Raw genomic sequence first — 20,651 nt, forward strand, 5'->3', positions numbered from 1 at the left:
GTGATGATACTACATTTAAATTGAAAAAAAAAAAAAAAAAAACACTTCACAGACTTCATAAAGAAACTTCAGCCCTCAACGTTTATCCATCTTTCATTTGTTTTTCTTAAAAATGAATATTTAACTAGCTTTTTCACAAAAACACTGAGACCATTAATTTGAACAGTCGCTGCAGGGTTTGTAGGCTCACAAACAGCAGGCAGACCCTTTGCAGAAGTGTCCTGTGCATGTCCAGAAAAAGCAATTTCGATAGATTCACTGATCAGTCCACAGTTAGAGCAAAGTCGGATTCAACAAGTCAGAAATGTGAAATGCTTAGAGAAAGATTGTGTTGAGAGATTTCAATCACAATAATACTGTCAGCTTGAAAACAGTAAAACACATGAGGCTTCTTCTTCAGATATAAGAGGAATGTAGCGATTGTTTAGAATAATCCCTGAAGCCCCCATCCCTCCAGGTTCCCGGTTGCCTGTTAAAGACACGTCGACCTCTCTTGGCCTTTGTCGAAGCCAAAGCCTCCCTCCTACTCAGCTTCCATTTTCCATTATGCTTCCATCTTGCGGCTGTCCGCTCCCCCGGGGTCGCGGTTCTGTTAGCCCCGCTCACTTTGTGTGCTGTAGTACTTTAGCAGCAATATGGCCGCCACTGAGTCTCCCCACCATTTCATGCCCAGGAATGATAATGAGTAGCTTCAGGACGCCTTGTTTTGAAGCGGCTGACTGCGGATATATAGTTCAGGGAAAGAGAGACAGTGAAGGAGAGAGAAGTAAGGTGTGGTAATGATGGGATACATGGACATGAGACTAAAGTCAAGGACGAGAGCGATCGAGACAGTGAGCGTCCAAAATAAATGGACAGTGCACAAACAAGTTCGAGAGGAGAGACATAGTGGACACATGTCAGAGAAAGAGAGAAGATGATGTCACTGTCTCCTTGTCGAAGCAGCTGTATCCTGACATCCAGGTCACTTTCTGCCCGCCTCTTCTCCATCCTTCTCACACACATTGCTCTGTTTGGGGGGTGTGTGTGTGTGTGTGTGTGTGTGTGTGTGTGTGTGTGTGTGTGTGTGTGTGTGTGTGTGTGTGTGTGTGTGTGTGTGTGTGTGTGTGTGTGTGTGTGTGTGTGTGTGTGTGTGTGTGTGTGTGTGTGTGTGTGTGTGTGTGTGTGTGTGTATACCTCTGTGTTGTCTCTGTTTAATCCAAATTATGCATTCTGACAGTTTAAGCATGGAAAACTGTCCAGAAATATTGTCCAGAACCGCTGGGTCAGACTCTTGTGCCGAAGCAATTTGTGTTTTCATAGGACAGAACAGTAATCAATTATTTTTCATTTTTCAGAATGTTCTATGGTTCCAGCTTCTCAAATGTGCTGATTTGCTGCTTTTCTTTTGTTTGAGTTTTGGGCTGTTGGCTGCACATGACAAGACACGTTACTTTGGGCTCTGATAACTTGTGATGATATGCAAGGGATCACGATATATTTTCACAATTTTGTATCAGTAAATATATCAACAAATGTGGAATAATCATCAGTTTTAACCCTATCTGGATATTTCCTTCCAGATCTTTCCTGATTTAAATCATAGTTTTGAGGATTTAATCCCATATTGTATTTGTTTGTTTTTAGACATACCTCAACATGAATGCATTTGAATGATAAAAATTTCCAAAAATGTGTTTTTTTAAAGTAAGCTATCAAAAAAGTCACATTTTGGATTTGTTTAGTAAAGTCAGTCTCACCAACTTGCTAGAAGAGGCCAGACAGCGACTTCTTTCTCCCCAGGCTCCTTTTTTTCTCCACGGTAAAGTGCCTACTGGGCCCATTTTTTTAGCTTTCTAATCCAGTGTCACAATACTGTCCACAGCCCAGCATATGGCTCTTTCTCTCCAGTGATTTGAGATGGATGACATCACTTTGTTTTCTTGGCTGGCTGTCAGCATACCACATGCACTAGTAGTCACCTTTTCACACTCCTTTTTCTCTTTTCCGTGCACCACAAGGCTGTATGTTTTATTGCAAGGCCAGACCATCTGTGCTGCCCCGAACATAAAGGAATGTAGCCATTCTTATGTTTTGTCAATTGAGTTGATTCCTCCCCTCTTCAAGCTGTTATTTTCAACCTTTGTTCATGTCCCATGGTGAATAATGTGTAAGAACGTTCCTGCTGTGTTTCTCCTCATCCAGTCTGTCCTCGGCATCTGTAATTATGCTGACTTGTTCCAAAAACGTTCACATGACTGACAGTTTGTGGGCGATGGGATGTTGACTGTTTGTCTCTGTGGGTTGACTTTCAGTACATCTTTTAGCATCTTGTAAGGTCTTGCATGGTCCTTTTGATCCCCCCCCCCAAGATATTGATTAAATACTGTATGTAACTGTGCTATATATAACGGACTGACTGGTTGACCGAAAGGTTGGCTGGCTCACCTGCTGGGCAAATGGCTTGATGACTGATGGTCTGCTGCTGATGAGTGGATAAACAGAAGGACTGGCTGGCTAAAGTTCTGGTTTGTTGGCTTCCTGACTCACTGGTTGGCTAACTGCCTGGTTAAATGACTGGCTGCCTGGCTGAAGCAGTAACCAACTGGCTGGCTGACTGACTGTGACTCAAGGGATTGGCAGACTGGCTCGCTGACCGACTGACCCCATCATCTTTAGGGACAGACAAAACTCCTGCTGAACTCTTTAAACGGCATCAGATGATTAAAGCAAAAATAAATAACAGGCAAACATCCTTTTGTGGTGTACAAAAAGTCTTGTGCTCTCCTAAAAAACCCGCTGCTTACTTTAACATCCTATTAGAAAACAAGCTTGGTTTAACTTCAGTCACAATAATAACAGCTTAAAGTGCAAAAAATAGTTAGTGGTAAAATCCAACAAGAACATATGAAGAGTTTTGTTCCAAAGTGAACCCCCCACCATTTACAAATACTCTCCAGATGACTGACAGCATAGAAATTGCTGCTGTTTAAATAATCATAGATAAGTTTAGTTGTCAGTTGACCAAACATCAGGTTTACTGGGTGTTCTGTGTTTCAGAGATAGTGAAACTGAGCTGCAGGTTATTTGTTTTTTATAGACATGCAGAAGTTGACAGTGATTTCTTTCATCTTTAAATGCTAAAGTTTGGCTGAATCGCCCTTTAAGCTCTGGACCAGTCTCAGAAATGTCAACGGAGTCGCTGGCTGCCTGTCATCTTCTGCTCCTGCAGCTGCAGTGCTCGATAAGACGTGTGTTTTAATTTCTGCTAGCACCAACATTTAACACCAATCTTTTCCAGCTCCTACAGAATGAGGTTGCTACCTGTGGTGATAAATATAAAGGCTGGATAATGTCTTGGCAGTTATCAAGCAGCACTAACTCACCAGTATGAAGAAATATTTATTACAGTTGCATTAACAACAGTAGTTAATGTGCCTCTCAGACTGCTCTTATATAACTTAACATTCTACAGTTTGATGTCATCCACTTTGAATTCTGTTGTAACAATCTTATATAACTGTTTTTGTCCCGTTGCATGAAACAGTATTTCCTTTTCAGGACAAACCAGCTAAAACAGTGGGTTGGTTGGTGGGTGATTGGTCTAAAGATTGGCCCAGTAAACAGCAGTTCTTGGAATTTCTTTTGTTTCTCTGCTTTATGTTTTCTCTTATAGTACATGTGTCTGCTGCTGGTGCTGTTTGTTGATGGACGACTAAAGAAAGGGTGTATGACACTTGGGGTGTAAATGAATGCTCAACACATCTAATGTAGTGTTCCTGTTAAAATGTTGTGTGGTGGTTGACAGTTTTGTGTAACACCTCGACAAAGATGGATCACTTGTCTTTAACCCCAGAGGGTTACAGACCAGGTCTCTTTTCAAACCAGTGTTTTCAAATTCAGACAAATTTATAAGTTTAATTATCAGTTAGCATTTTACTTGACCACCATTTTAGCTGTTAGACCCCCAAACCCTATTGCACTTACTAATGTGTAATGAAATTGCTGGTTATAGATTATATGTAGATTTTTATAGCCATGCTTGCGGCATGTCTGGCTGTCTGTCTGTCTATTGGGCAGTTGGTCCACCACTGTGGTCCAGACAGAAATATCTCAACCCACCATATGAGGCTGACTTTTGTGGTTTTTAATAAAATGTGAAATGTTTCTTGAATGAATTGCCCTGAATTTTTAGTTCAGACATTCACATCTCCCTCAGGACAAATTGTAATGAGTCATCTGACTTGTTTTCTAGCCCCAGGTTAACATTTTAATTTGTCCAATGCTTTGGTTTATGACCAAATACCTGCAAAGCTAAAGACATTCCCATCAGCCTCAGCTGCACTTTATTGCTAAATAGCAAATATTAGCATACTAGCACGCTAAACTAAGACTGTAATAAGGGTAAATGACAGGCTTAGCCCCAGCATGTTAGGCTTGTCTCTGTGAGCATGTTAGCATTTAGTTCAGAGCTCTGATCTCAGAGTATGGTCTCACTAGCTGCTAGAATGACTTTTAGTCTTAAATGTCCAGTGTGTAACATTTTGGAGGATCTGTTGGCAGAAATTTAATATAATATTCATAGGTAGTTCTCAGTATTTGTCTTTTTGTTACCTTAAATTAAGCTGTTTTAATCTACAAAGGGAGCAGGTATGGTGGAGTCCGCCATGTTGAACTGCTATGTTTCTACAGTAGGGCTTTTCACGTTTTTTTGGTGACTTTTGCAGCCACCCTAGTTTCTCCTACACTCTTTTAAGGCGGGTGGTATTCAGTTGGTCGCAATCTGCAACTTCACCACAAGATACCACTTAATCCTCCACACTGGTTCTTTACCTAACCAGAAAGCAAAATATAATCACATTTTGTAATAGAACCTGCTAGCGCTAGTGTAAGTTGTGAATGAGCAGCTGCTACTATCTGTACTACAAAATGCCAAAAGGCCACGAGTTTCAATATGAAAAGCCAAACAGTTTATCTCTCAGTTCCTCAGAGCGTTTGGTTTGTGGACATACAAGGCTGCTGCAGCGCTCAGTTTGCTCAGGAGTCCTGGCTACAGCCGCCTGTCACGCTCCTGCTTATCGACCGGCCGTAATAACAGTGAAAATGTCATGTCATGTCAGCCCCGGTCGGCCTGCGGGATCAGGCGCACGGGCTCGGCTAAAGCAAAGCACTCACAAATAAATGTCACACAGCCTCAGTGGTGCCTCAGTGATTGAGAAATAATCGCTTGATCTTGTTATGTGTCTGTATGCGTGTCTGAGTCTGTACTGTAATATCCTGAGTGTGCGAGAGGGCGAGATGGTAGTTTGTTGGGCTCTGTTATCATTTCAAGTTCAGGCTGTGTATCTGCATGTTTGTTTGGAGTGATATCCGTTTATTAGAATGGTTTGGACGTTGTTTGTTTCCTTGCTCGGCTCTTCAGCATGTTTTTCATAGATGGACTGAAAACAGCGTAGGAGAAAAGTTCCAGAGCTGTTGCTTTGTTTGCTAGGACTTTGAGTTTAAATTATTACTTTTCTCTGTTAATGTAACAACCTGTTTTATGTTTTTCCTTTGCCGTCTTTATGACTAAGTGTGGCCCACTGGGAGGAAGGCCAAAGATTTAAACATTATACGGAGGAAATGTGAAAATCATTGGCTGGTTCCTCGAAAACACAGTGGAAGAGATGGAAATATTAGGATGTGTTCTCTAATAGGGTTACCATTTTGAATGCTAGCAGGGGAAATTCCACTCTCCTTCTATTGAGCTGCTTGACATCCAGCTGTCAAGACACTGGCTGTGCTGTAAAAGCATACAGTTCAACTCTGCAAACCTTCAGGGTAAACACAGGCCAAAAAATATATATATGGTTACAACTAATGTTAATTCCTCATAATGTGTTGATTTTAGTATTGGATTAATTGCTTAATCTAAGTCCGAAAATAGTTAAAATGCCCATCACAATTTCCAAAAGGAGAGAAAAGTACAAAATCCATTTGCCAAGTTGGAACCGTAAGATGTTTGTCGTTTTTACCACTCAGCTGAGAGCTGGTGGAAGAACATATATACTAAAACGTTACAAAGTTTTTAAATGGTTATGAAACAGTTTATCTCAGTTTAATACAGATGCCTCTATATGGCTTACATAAATAAATAAGACCATCCTCTCCCTGCCACTAGCCCAGTTTGGGTCGGATTCCCCTTGAAATCAATGAAAGGAAGAGGTGGAAACACTTAGGCTTTTGTCCACAGGGGACATGTGTTTTTATTAGCTTTATTATATGCAGATAATTCAATGTTTTATTGGAGTTTGTGTCTGAGTTCTTCGATGTCTGAACGGAAACTGTTTGCAGTTTATAAGCAGGACAGAAACCCCTTTTCAACAACAGGCCAAAGGGACCTGATATTTCCCAAACTCTGTGTGTAGGAATGTTCTGACTTGAATTAAAGCTCACTAGAGTAAGCAAAGTGTGTAAAACCAATAAAGATGAAAAATGCATGTTGATTTTAAAAGACTCGTAGGAGAACTGAGAGCAACACTTCACTGGCAGACATGTGACAAGTAAACATAAAAGCAGAACAGCTGAAGAAAAAATATAGTTACACCATCTTTCTAGGTGAGCTGATCATGAAAACTCAATTGAAACTGCTGTTAACCCTTTCCCTCCAGTCTTAACAACCTGACCAGAAAATAGACTTGTATTGTTTGTTTTGATCTAGTCCATCAGTTCATAATTGCTTCCTCACCATCTGACAGACAATAATAATGTATTAACTTCATACTGATGGGTCTCTCTCTCCCTCTCTCATAGGATGAAGAGGAGGAAATTAAGCTGGAAATTAACATGCTGAAGAAGTACTCCCACCACAGAAACATAGCAACCTACTATGGAGCCTTCATCAAGAAAAGTCCTCCAGGCCATGACGACCAGCTATGGGTGAGTTTATTCCTACCATTAATAATGATGTCATGTCTTGACAGTGAGGCGCTGTAAGTTAAATTAGCCTAAAACTTATTATAGCTGTCACAAGGTCCTGAGCAATCACAACTTCTGGATAGCTCAAAGATCCCCTCCACATGTATTAAGACATATATACAAATAGTCTGCTTGGAACAATAATGTGTGTGCCAAAAAAGTACTACTACTTATTACCTACTTCACTGTAAAGTCCATTCCCAGTGTATTTGTATATGGTAGCTTCAAGTTTCTACATCACACTTGTAGTAAGTTGTAAGTTGCATACTGGACCAGGACTGACTTGTGATGTCACAAATTATGCTTGTAAAATCTGATTTTCAATGAGCTCAGAGAAACTTTCCTCTTTCAGCAGATGAATGTGAAAACATCCTTCTAGTGTCAAACTCTGCACAGACATCATTCTGCACAGTGAGGCTCAAACATCACACTACTACTACAACACTAAAAACTGATCTTTGAGTGGAGCAGGACTTATTTTTTATTATATTCTAAAAGCTACAGAAAACAAAGAAAAATCAAGTCAAATAAGATAATTTATAGAAAAATGGCAGCAACCAACAAGTACTGCTCCTGGACAAAACATCTTCTTTCTGGTTTGTGCTAGAAATTAACTTAACAAAGTTTTTATGGGATAAATATACTGAAAATGGACTTTACAGTGAAGTAGGTAGTAAGGAGTAGTTTTTTTGGCACACACATTATTGTTCCAAGCAGACAATATGTCTTAATACATGTCAGGAGGGGGTCTTTGACCTATCCAGAAGATTGTTCAGGACTTTGTGACAACTATAATATGTTTACGATTTTAAATATTATTAGTATAGCAACAAACTACTATAGGACGTCCTGTAGAGAGAATGAAGTCGCACTCCCTCTGTTCTTTGTTTTGGTAGCCAGTCCTGATGTATCAGTGCATATGAGTCCTAATGTCCATCAAACCATCACACTTTAGCTAGCTAAGGCATATTTTACTTGATGTTTTAGGTGGTAAGCGTTAACAAGATAACTACAAAGCTATCAATTACCTTACATGGATTTAGGTCACTTGGCAGATCCAAGAAATAGCCCCTTACGAAGCTGAATACGTTACTAATGTTACTAAAATAACTATTTGTTCAATTTAATTGAATTTACATGACTATTGGTTTATGTAAGAATAGATGTTTGGATATTTAGATTGTCATATTGATCAGATTTATTGTGTGATTTCTAAAAAACAGGAATGAATTAATTAGGTGTTTCCTGATATACAACACCTAGAAGTTATTTGTAGTTAGTCACTGGACTGCGGCTGCAGAGATTACAGGTCGGCTCTCAACAGTCTCTCCAAATCCAGATTGGTGTGGCTATATTGGGTCTGTATACAGAGTTACTGTTTGCACATCTGTTCACACACTTTATTACTTGCAAACAATAACACAACATAAATGTATTTTTCCCCAACATTAAAGCCCCTGCTGGCCCAAAAGGCAGGAGAGAAGAGAGCAATACAAAAACACAACAAATCAAAGAAAAGAGAAACGGTGCAGAGGAAATGAATAAAACAAATGAAGCAAAATGAGAAACAAAAGGGAGTTAATCAGAGAGGGAAAAAAAACAGGAGGAGGAGAAGAGCAGCAGCGGGAGAGATTTATAGCTGCTCGGTTTGTTGAAGGCAGGATTACCTCGTTTTATGAGCCTGCGGCGCTGCTGTTCCTAGAGAGGGAAGATATCACTCTCACCCCACAGCACAGCCCTGTATTTGTTTTTACAGCTGTCTCCGCGACCCTTTACAGCCCCCACTGCCACGGCTTCACGCTGTCTGCTGTGTTTGTGTGTGTGAGAGAGTATATGTGTCATATTTTGCATTGAACGTCACTAAAGACTGTCTGCTGAAGGAGACCAGATTGTGTGTTTGTAAGGCATGTATCCGTGGGTCAACATGTAAGACACAATCCACAACCAGTTTGGGATTACTCAGCAAATTACATCAGATTGTTCTACTTCTATCAAGACCACTTGCCCGCAATCAAAATCTAAATAGGATTTATTTATATTCTTTTTCCCCCTAGAAACATAAACTTTGTGTTGGCACAATTTTGTCCACCTCAGAATACACTTTACCGCCCTATGTTAGATAGGCCTGATTAAGTATTTTTGTTTATTGACTTTAAGTGTAATATTTGTCATGCTGATTATGTGTTCTTATACAAAATCAATTAATCAAAACAAATTGTAGATAAAAGCAAATAAAACAGAAGGGTTTTCATGTGTGATGCATACACAGTTCACTGGATTTAAAGTCCCCTTGCAGTCAAATGTGTTTTGTTTATTTGAACTTCACTTGGATGTTCGAGCTCCACTGTGCAGAATGAGTTTGACACCAGAAGGATGCTTTCACATTTATCTGCTGAAGGGGGAAGATTCTCTGTGCTCATGTTAAATCTGAATTTAAGACATGCATGTATGAGCATGATTTCTTTTGCATGTATGATGTAGAAACTTGAAGCCTCCAGCACACCATACACTGAGAATGGACTTTTCAGTGAAGTAGGAGTTAGGTTTTTTTGAGCAGTTAAAGTTTTCTAATTAAGAATATTTGCAGATTCATAGGTTCTGAATTTTTTTAAAGATGGAGAAGGAGTAGATGTAGAGTTTTTAACACAGTAATTGAGCACAGACATTAAAAATGCAAAGCTAATTATTTATATATGTCCTGAAACTATTATTCAGACATGTATACAAACAGTCTGCTTTGAACAATGTGTGTCTGATATGCAAAAAAAGTATAATTTCCACATTAAAATCCATAAAAAGCTATCTACTACCTTAATCTGTGAATATTAATATTCATAATATCCAATTTAGTTAATTTCTAAAGTTTTGCTGCTGGACACAAGATGTCTCCTCCTTCACTGTAAAGTCCATTCTCAGTGGATGTGCACTGGTAGCTTCAAGTTTCTACATCACACTGTACAAGTTGCATACTGGACCAGGACTGACCTCCACACTAGTTGATATGTCATAAATCATGCTCGTAGGCCCCGCCCCTTAAAATCATATGTTTCGTGAGCTCAGAGAAACTTTCCACTTTTAGCACATGAATGTGAAAACATCCTTCTAGTGTCAAACTCTGCACAGACATCATTCTAACAGTGAAGCTCAAACATCCAACTATAGGAACAAGAAGAAAAAACAGATTTGGAGGCGGACTTTAAACATCTTTTTGATTACTTTATATGATATTATGATATTGATTTTAACCATCCATCAATAGCCTATTTATATATGAATGTTATTGAAAAATATTGATGAGGACGTTACATGTTTCATCGTATTAAGACCACATTTCCCATCAGCCCATTGCTTCCAGTCTCCCATCCTAAGACTGACAATTTTCATTTCTCAGTGATTTGTTAAGGGTAGTTGTATGTGAGTTAATGTGATAATGGTAGAACGCTGCGTGTAGCACCTTTCGCAGATGGTCTCAGTACCTGGCAGAATAACGGTTGCTGTAAATGTGCACAGTCTTCCAACTATCTCCTGTTCTCTCCTCCAGCTGGTTATGGAGTTCTGCGGTGCCGGCTCCATCACAGATCTGGTGAAGAACACCAAAGGCAACACTTTGAAGGAGGACTGGATCGCCTACATCTCCCGAGAGATCCTCAGGGTCAGTCCCCCTGTCACAGCATTTCCATGACAATTCCTATTCAGTGTCCAATAGACTATATTAGGAAACTCAAACAAGTATTTTTAGCAAAGGCTGTTGCAAGTATACTGCATGTAATATATTAATATGTCATTTTTTTCTTGTCTTTCTATAGGGATTAGCTCACCTACACGCTCATCATGTCATCCACCGTGACATCAAGGGACAAAACGTGCTGCTGACTGAAAACGCTGAAGTCAAACTGGGTATGTGTTGATTTTATTTTGATTGAATTGTGGGTCCAGACTGGGCCTGTGCTGAGGTTTGGACATCTGCACTGACAAAATACTGCAGCACCAGATTTGAGTCAGCACCCTGCTAGTGGCAACTAGAGCTTTTTCATCACCGGTCTTGTTTTGTAATGTTTCACATGATTGCACAGTTGTAGGCTTGTACCCGGTAATGCAAATCCTTGTGGGACATTTATTTTCGGGCACAGTTTTGCATTCACTCAGTTTTAGTAGAAAATAAATGTAGATATCTTTTGATGATCATGTTGCAAATGATCCTGCCCCCTGAACCACACCAACTTTCAAAGTAACAATTTAGGCAATGATGCTAAAGAGACAGAGGGTATTAACTGTATCTTACTGTCTGTCTGTTACAACAAAAAACTAATTAAGCCAGCTTTTTAATTGTAAACCAATGCAATGTGACTGCTAGAGCTGGCCATAAAATTTACCGAATATCAAAAACAAGCACTGAAGGCTGGCATCAACTGTCTGCTCAGAGTCATACTTGTGTGTACTTACTCAGCGATCAGACTGTGCCTGATTTTCTGGGCCAATTTTATGCTGTAATTTATTTTGGTATAATTTAAGTGGTATAATAAGTTATCATACTACCCAAGAGCCCACAAGACCAATCAGACCACAATATCCTCTTCACATCTGATGTGGCCTTGGATTCCAGACAGCATATTAATATATGAAAATTAAATTAAAGATTTTTCCCAGATGAGGGCTGTCTAAGCCAGATTTAGTCTTTACATTTTATATGAATATCCCAACCTGACTTAACTTAACTCTGCTTCTTCTTTTTCCTCTTTTGCTTCCTCATCTTCTTGCTCTTCTTCTTGTCCCTCTTGTTTTATTTCTATAGAAATACTTTTTTAAAACCATACACTAAAAAGTATGTTTGTACACTGTTTTACAAGAATAACATTTCAGAATCATTTCCTAATAATTTCCAATTTTTCCACTAATATTTTGGAGAATAAAGGCAATATTTAGTTTGTACACCTCCATTTAATGAATTCCATTTACTGAAAGTAGAGTGTAGTTGTTGCACAGCTGGTCAGCTGGTTTAACGTTACTTAAGTAAGATTTTGAATATAGAATCTTTACTTTTTACAATTTAATTGTTTTGCTTTGTGGTATTACTATATTTACTAGTAGATCGTAATTAAAAGGAGAAACAATTAACAACAAAAAACCCTTACTACAATGTATAGTATTACATTTACACCTGAGTATTAAATTGTGAATGAAACAATATTCATATGTATGTATGCATAGCAGCTGTTACCGCAACAGAATCTAGTTCTATGGTGGGTTCTGGGTTCTCCTCAAGGCTGGGCTTTCCACTGCCATCCTCCCTGGCTTGAACCTCAATGGTTGGAGGTTCGGCAGGGGGCGTTGAAGGAGCTGTAACCGCAACAAAATCTATGTCTAGTGGGTTCTGGGTTCTCCAAAAGGCTGGGCTTTCCACTGCCACCCTTCCTGGCCTGAACCTCAATGGTTGGAGGTTCAGCACGGGGTGTCGAAGGATCTGTAACTGCAGCAGAATCTAGTTCTGTGGCGGGTTCTGGGTTCTCCTCAAGGCTGGGCTTTCCACTTCCACCCTTCCTGGCCTGAACCTCAACGGTTGGAGGTTCAGCACGGGATGTCGAAGGAGCTGTAACTGCAGCAGAATCTAGTTCTATGGTGGGTTCTGAGTTCTCCTCAAGCCTGGGCTTTCCACCGCCATCCTCCCTGGCCTGAACCTCAATGGTTGGAGGTTCGGCAGGGGGTGTCAAGGAGCTGTAACCGCAACAGAATCTAGTTCTATAGTGGGTTCTGAGTTCTCCTCAAGGCTGGGCTTTCCACTGCCATCCTTCCTGGCCTCAACCTCAATGATTGGAGGTTCGGCAGGGGGTGTCAAGGAGCTGTAACCGCAACAGAATCTAGTTCTATAGTGGGTTCTGAGTTCTCCTCAAGGCTGGGCTTTCCACTGCCATCCTTCCTGGCCTCAACCTCAATGATTGGAGGTTCGGCAGGGGGTGTCGAAGGAGCTGTAACCGTAGCAGAATCTAGTTCTATGGTTGGTTCTGAGTTCTCCTCAAGGCTGGGCTTACCACTGCCACCCTTCCTGACCTGAACCTCAATGGTTAAAGGTTCAGCAGGGGGCGTCGAAGGAGCTGTAACCGCAACATAATCTAGTTCTGTGGTGGGTTCTGGGTTCTCCTCAAGGCTGGGCTTTCCACTGCCATCCTCCCTGGCCTGAACCTCAATGGTTGGAGGTTTAGCAGGGGGTGTCAAAGGAGCTGTAACTGCAGCAGAATCTAGTTCTATGGTGGGTTCTGAGTTCTCCTCAAGGCTGGGCTTACCACTGCCACCCTTCCTGGCCTGAACCTCAATAGTTAAAGGTTCAGCAGGTGGCGTCGAAGGAGTTGTAATCATAGCAGATTCTAGTTCTATGGTGGGTTCTGAGTTATCCTCAAGGCTGGGCTTTCCACTGCCACCCTTCCTGGCCTGAACCTCAATGGTTGGAGGTTCAGCAGGGGGTGTCGAAGGAGCTGTAACTGCAGCAGAATCTAGTTCTGTGGTGGGTTCTGGGTTCTCCTCAAGGCTGGGCTTTCCACTGCCATCCTTCCTGGCCTCAACCTCAATGATTGGAGGTTCGGCAGGGGGTGTCGAAGGAGCTGTAACCGTAGCAGAATCTAGTTCTATGGTTGGTTCTGAGTTCTCCTCAAGGCTGGGCTTACCACTGCCACCCTTCCTGACCTGAACCTCAATGGTTAAAGGTTCAGCAGGGGGCGTCGAAGGAGCTGTAACCGCAACATAATCTAGTTCTGTGGTGGGTTCTGGGTTCTCCTCAAGGCTGGGCTTTCCACTGCCACCCTTCCTGGCCTCAACCTCAATGATTGGAGGTTCGGCAGGGGGTGTCAAAGGAGCTGTAACCGCAACAGAATCTAGTTCTCTAGTGAGTTCTGGGTTCTCCTTAAGGCTGATGTTTACATTGCCATCCGTCCTGGCCTGAACCTCAATAGTTAAAGGTTCAGCAGGGGGCGTCGAAGGAGTTGTAATCATAGCAGATTCTAGTTCTATGGTGGGTTCTGAGTTCTCCTCAAGGCTGGGCTTTCCACCGCCATCCTCCCTGGCCTGAACCTCAATGGTTGGATGTTCGGCAGGGGGCGTTGAAGGAGCTGTAACCGCAACCGAATCTAGTTCTGTGGTGGGTTCTGGGTTCTCCTCAAGGCTGGGCTTTCCACTGCCACTCTTCCTGGCCTGTACCTCAACGGTTGGAGGTTCAGCAGGGGGTGTCGAAGGAGCTGTAACTGCAGCAGAATCTAGTTCTATGGTGGGTTCTGGGTTCTCCATAAGGCTGGGCTTTCCACCGCTATCTGCCCTGGCCTGAACCTTAATGGTTAAAGGTTCAGCAGGTGGCGTCGAAGGAGTTGTAATCATAGCAGAGTCATGTTCTCTGGTAAGTTCTGGGTTCTCCTCAAGGCTGGTGTTTCCATTGCCATCCGTCCTGGCCTGAACCTTAATGATTGGAGGTTCAGCAGGGGTTTCGAAGGAACTGCTACCGCAACAGAATCTAGTTCTATGGTGGGTACTGAGTTCGCCTCAAGGCTGGGCTTTCTACCGCCATCCTCAATGTTTGGAGGTTCAGCAGGGGGTGTCGAAGGAGCTGTAACCGCAACAGAATCTAGTTCTGTGGTGGGTTCTGGGTTCTCCTCAAGGCTTCCTTCAAGAAACTCCATTTATATTTTGTTGTTGTATATCACAATACAGAACAACAGTCAAAGAAACAAGTGAAAGTTCAACGATAGACTTGAGAGTAGTCAAACACGGCCGATGCTCTTGCCACAAGTGAACAGTGTGTGTTCAGGATGAAAGTGAGTGTGTGAGGTCTAGAGCAGAATTCTGATTGTTGAGTCACAGATTGTTTAGAACTGAACTCCATGCTTGATGTTACACATTCTAGCAGGTCACCATGGAAACGCTTTTTGCAAATAAACTGTTATTAAACAAAGTGCAAAGTCTCACTACTGTGAAATTATGCATATATCTATAATTTGGCCATCACAAGTTGATAGTAACAGGAGTTTCCATAAATTAAGTGGCAGCTTTTTTCTACCCAGTGAAATCCTTTGGTATAAGTATAAGGCTGGTGATGTTCTGTATTTTTCTAATTGTAAGTAATTCCCATGAAAAGACCAAAACCAGCAAGTAATTTATACTACTAACAGTCCCTGTGTAGCCAAATCCTGATTTATCTTATTCCTCTGTGCCATAGCGCTCCATTGTTGTCAAGACACCAATAAAACACATTAATAAGCCTCACTGTTGCACTCCATGGACACTGAAATTTGAGTTTGTCCCACATACATTGTCCCAGTGCCGACCCATTTAAAAAAACAAAACAAAACACGTGTTTCAATTTGCACTAAAAACAATCACCAACAAATCCTTTGTTAACTCCTCTTTTATTAATGTATGGAAAAGAAAATACTACCGTTTAGTTGTACACTCTTCATTCATAGCTAGATAAGTTCTCTGTTCATGCCTTTCTCTGAATATTAGCCAGCATTAAATAACCGGTACTGAAACATACAATCAAAGCTGATATGAACCACTACTAAAATAAGCAAAGTGAAGTACTTTAAATGTTCTGGGTATTAAGGAGTTCTGTAAACTATCTTTCGCGATTGCATTCATTCTGGTACAGTAAAAAAATATTATCACACAGCATGCCCATCAAACAAAGGACGACGATTAGACAGGTGGAGAAGGCTGCAGCGTGTGTGTCCTCACATGCCTCTCCCTGCCTGTCTGTCAGTGAGCAGAAACACTTTAACCTGATTTGAGACAGGTACACCAGCTGGCAGGTGGAAACCAGCGGTCAAAACACGCCACCTTTCGCCTCATTTCTGAACACTCTTCATGGTTTGCCTAGCCTTGGTTTTGCCTCATGATAAACTTGTTAGGCTATTTTACTAAAGGAAATCATGACTTATGGGTTAAATTATTAGACTCAGGATCTGGCTCCTCTAATCTAGACTAATAAAAAGACTTTATAGGGATTTCACTTTCATTTTCTTTATTAATCGTGTTCCTGCTAGCTGGTTTCTGTGTGAGAAGTTGCTGTTTTTGCCAACTGACCAAGTTGTGAGCAAGGTTATTATAGTTAACTAAAACTAAATTAAAAATTAAAACTAGTTGTTAAAAACTATTTTATTTACCTGAAATAAAATAAAAACTAACAAACGATTTTGTACCACAGCTAACTAAAATAAAAATATAAAGGAAGTGTCTTTAGTTTTTTTTTTTTATCAAATTAGTCAACACAACAAGCATTAGGAGGCAGTGGTGCATATTTTCATTCAGACTGGGATGTCAACATAACTGTGACTCAATGTGTTTGTATTGTAATAATAATAATATATCATAAGTAATACCCATTCTGAATTTCTTAAATCTTGCCCTCATAAACACCCCCATGTTATAATAAAAAACTAAATCTAACACTGAAAAAAATCATAAATCATTAAACTGAGATTAATTTAATGAGGAGGGTAATTGGAATGTGTTAAAAAAAAAAGTATTTAATTTATAAAAGTAAATTAGAAAATCTTTTCTCTCTTGCCTGTTGTACTGATTGCAGACTGTTTGGACACGTTACACAACTATAAACTAAAAGTGTTTTGATTGTTGTGACAGTGGACTGTGTGTGCAGGGGGATGTTCAGTCCTGTGTTTGTTTCCGTCAGCCATCGGACCAATAGCAAGCATTATCCCTACATATCCCTACAGTCGCTAGGTAGCTCAGTCAAGTGCTGATTTTAGCAAAAGCTTAATTAATAGTTTAGTTTCTTTATTGGTTAATCCATGTATCAATTTTCTGCTGCTTATTCGGTTCATATCATTGATTTTATTATAAGGAATTATTATTATATACTGCTGGAAAGTAAATGAAAAATATAATTGAATAATAAATCATTTTAGGCCATATTGTTCCTACTGGTTTTCCATCATGCTTTCATACTTTAGCTCAGTATGGTGTGTATTAAAAAGGTCTTTAATTGAACTTGATGAACCCTGCAGAAACCCTGTATGTTGTGTTGATCTCATCCACACTGTCACCATTTTTCTGGCTCTCATAGTAAGATAAGATTGTTTTTTCTTACCAGGAAATTTACCATCGATGAGCAAAACTATACTATCCAGAAAAAACACGGTCAACAATTTGTTTTAGTTTGGGAACATTTGTCTGAATTTTCCAAACCTTGTTTTTATTTCTTTAAATATCTATGATTGGATTACTATTTGTAATCAAATTACTCTTTGTGGCCTCTTTATTGCTGTCCTGTGATATGCAGTATAAACCACATGTCCTTGACCTTTACACTCTTGAGTCAGGACCCAACATAGACTGTGGACTCGAACGTGACAAGAGAACAAGTCAAATTTTAATTAACATGGTTCCAAGGGCAAGAGACTGAATTTGTTCAGCTCAAAGGCTGAAATTTAAGTGACCCAGCTGACAATGTTAATCTGCCTTCACAGAGGATCTGAACTGTTTTAATCACATTTTTACATTTCTCACTCAGTAGTTTCAACAGGGGATGTGTTTAAAAATTCGAACAAGATGAATGATCCACAAGTTGTGTTCCCAAACAAGCATTTTTAATTGTATCTGTCCAAAAATGTCAACGTGTGACACTCAGATACGTTATAGAAATGATTCTGTTGATGAAAGTGGTTTGAACCAGTAATAATTTCTCTTAACTTTGTATTTCCCAGTGGACTTCGGTGTGAGTGCTCAGCTGGACCGGACAGTAGGGCGAAGAAACACCTTCATTGGGACGCCATATTGGATGGCTCCAGAGGTCATCGCTTGTGATGAAAATCCAGATGCTACCTACGACTACAGGGTAAGGAACTTGATCTGGATCTGAATTGAACAGAAACTGGATCTGTTGTTTTACAGTATATCAGGGAGTGGACTGTAATAGATTTTCAGACAACTTATCAAGGTGAAAGTGACAAAGTAGGAAAAATATAGAATACATAAAATAAAATCCCCTCAATCTCCCCATCACTGCTGCAGTTTTCAACCACTTGTTCAGGACCAAGATCCAGACCCAAACACTTTTGGAATTTTGCATGTACTGTATGTATCTGTAGTCTGTACGTAACTAAATGGCCAGTGGAGTTTGGAGTTTTTTTGCACTTGAGACTTCTGCTGCCACTCCCAACTTCCTACTCACTGGAGTTGAAAGGTTTTTAGGTTGTGGTAGGCGTACCTTCTGCAGAAAGTAGTTTGTGGATTATCTCTGGAAACAAATATTGCTGTAAAATAGCCTGAGAAAGAGTCAGAAATCACAGTTTCGTATCAGAGTTTAACATTCTCCAAGTGGGTTCTTTAAAGAGCTGAAATTGCTACATTTCTAACCATAACCCTAAAAAGTTTGAGAACCACTGCTATCTTTCATATGACACATCTACTTCTCCTTTGTAGGAATAGACATGTATAAATTAGAAGAACATGCACACAGACTCATTTGACTCATTCTGTCCTTCAGAGTGACCTGTGGTCCTGTGGAATCACGGCCATAGAGATGGCTGAGGGAGCTCCCCGTAAGTACATGTTAACTTAATGGTGCTTTGTTTTGCATTTTCAAAATGTTAAATCATTGAAATAGAAGTTTTCAGAAATTTGTATTATTAATGTTATGGTGCAGTTTTTCTACAGTCACCAAATTAAGCTAAAGATTGTAGAGTTTCTAGCAATGGCAGATAGTGGAAGGACTAAGAGACCTCTTTAAACAAGCAGAGACTGAGGCTAAAATGTATGACTTGGACGTGTGCTTTTGGCTTTTCTCTCACCTACTTCTCTTTTTTCATTTCCTCCAGCTCTGTGCGACATGCATCCAATGAGAGCCCTCTTCCTCATCCCCAGAAACCCTCCCCCTCGACTCAAGTCCAAAAAATGGTGGGCTACATTTTTAATCTTCATCCTCTCTGTGAAAATCCTCTCTCATACTAACAAGTAGATACATAGATAAATGGCTGAAAATGTAATGTCCAAATGTCACATTTAACGTTAATCTAATAGGTCGAAGAAGTTCTTCAGCTTCATTGAGGGCTGCCTGGTGAAGAATTACACCCAGCGTCCCCCCACTGAGCAGCTGCTGAAACACCCCTTCATCCGGGACCAGCCCAATGAGAGGCAGGTCCGCATCCAGCTCAAAGACCACATCGACCGAACCAAGAAGAAGAGGGGCGAGAAGGGTGAGTCCCAGAGGGACTGTGTGGTTGTATAACCGCTGTGAAACTGAAACTTCCTTTTGTTCAAAGTTAACACGGTTCCACCATTTAAATTTAACATTCTAATGACTTTTCCTTACTATCCCCAGATGAGACGGAGTATGAATACAGTGGCAGCGAAGAAGAGGAGGAAGAGGCATCGGAGCAAGAAGGAGAGCCAAGGTAGGTGTATATTGTCACACATATGAAACAGTATATGAAGTGGAAAACCTTTAATTGAATTAGCACTAACACACCAGCTCAATCCTCTCATTGCATCCTCCGTATAGCTCCATAGTCAACGTGCCGGGTGAGTCGACGTTGCGCCGAGACTTCATCCGACTGCAGCAGGAGAACAAGGAGCGCTCGGAGGCGCTGCGTCGTCAGCAGCTCCTCCAGGAGCAGCAGCTCCGCGAGCAGGAGGAGTACAAGCGCCAACTACTGGCTGAGAGGCAGAAACGTATCGAGCAGCAGAAGGAGCAGAGGAGACGGCTGGAGGAGGTAAGCACGCAGGCCTCAGAAATGACCTGTCATAGCTCAGTGTGAGTGCATCCATAAGAGCTTTGTAAAGGAGAGGGCAAAAAATAGTAAGCTTACACAGTCCAGGTTTTAAAAAAATTTAACTTTGTTTGGACACGCACATGTTTAATTGAAAACCGTATCTTAAGTATATTTATAATTTATCAAGCATCACAGCATCCCTCCCAGGAGTTCCATTGAAAGTTAGAATAGGACTAAAAATACTCCTGTTTCTGAGAAGGACTTGTGTTATTTATGAAACCTCCTGCACGCATCCTCCACAAGCAGCAGAGTGAGTGACATCCCCATTTTACAACACTGAGAAACTTCAAATGAAGTTGTGCATTCGTCACATTTTAACCACCGACAGGCTTATACATGTTAACTGATGCATGAAATATGAACTACATTAGAGAAGATGGAATGTGTTATGGATGTATTACAAGCTACAGTACTTAAGCTCTGATAAATGCTGGTGCAGGTTATTGCACTTGATAAATTGCTGAATAAAAAGCTTATTAAATACAGGCAACGGGGAAAAATAAACTCACTGTGCGTGCTGTATGTACGGACAGTGCCTACAATTACTTTACACAACTCATGTAGTTTAAAATGATCAAAACAGACCCAAACTCAAACACTTCAGACTGATTGTGCAGCCGCTGATAGTGTGTCAGCCAGGAGGGATTTACCAATGTGTCAGGTACATTATCTCTGTGTAATAAGATTAGAGACTTTTGACCTGGAGGTTAGTGGTTAGATTTTTTGCTGGATAATTTTATATAATAGATTTCAAAATCAAATTTAGGCTGCTTTGGGGAAAAAAAATTAATTGGCGTCCACAGAGGATGAGTTTGAAAACCCTTTTTGTAATTATCCTTTATCTCTTTGAGCTGTGTTTCTTTTCTATTAGTGTCTGTGTGCGTGGCTGCTTCTCCTCCTCACTTCTCTTAAAGCAGAGAGAGCAATGTAAAGGGATAGAAGAGGGAG

At 40.6% G+C, this 20,651-nt stretch overlaps 1 protein-coding gene across 8 annotated transcripts in view; it reads left to right on the forward strand.

The window, feature by feature from the left end:
• map4k4 (mitogen-activated protein kinase kinase kinase kinase 4) overlaps positions 1 to 20,651 on the forward strand; it is a 110,829-nt gene that overhangs the window by 55,863 nt on the left and 34,315 nt on the right. For all 8 annotated transcript variants that reach the window (XM_051402690.1, XM_051402694.1, XM_051402691.1 and 5 more), the window contains exons 4-12: positions 6,772 to 6,897; positions 10,478 to 10,588; positions 10,743 to 10,833; positions 17,637 to 17,767; positions 18,419 to 18,473; positions 18,750 to 18,828; positions 18,952 to 19,127; positions 19,253 to 19,325; positions 19,433 to 19,643. In XM_051402690.1, coding sequence (XP_051258650.1) covers positions 6,772 to 6,897; positions 10,478 to 10,588; positions 10,743 to 10,833; positions 17,637 to 17,767; positions 18,419 to 18,473; positions 18,750 to 18,828; positions 18,952 to 19,127; positions 19,253 to 19,325; positions 19,433 to 19,643 — 1,053 coding nt within the window. The remainder of the gene's footprint in view (positions 1 to 6,771; positions 6,898 to 10,477; positions 10,589 to 10,742; positions 10,834 to 17,636; positions 17,768 to 18,418; positions 18,474 to 18,749; positions 18,829 to 18,951; positions 19,128 to 19,252; positions 19,326 to 19,432; positions 19,644 to 20,651) is intronic.

This window comes from Dicentrarchus labrax, unplaced genomic scaffold (assembly GCF_905237075.1).
Source record: "Dicentrarchus labrax unplaced genomic scaffold, dlabrax2021, whole genome shotgun sequence".
Classification (NCBI taxonomy): Eukaryota; Metazoa; Chordata; class Actinopteri; family Moronidae; genus Dicentrarchus; species Dicentrarchus labrax.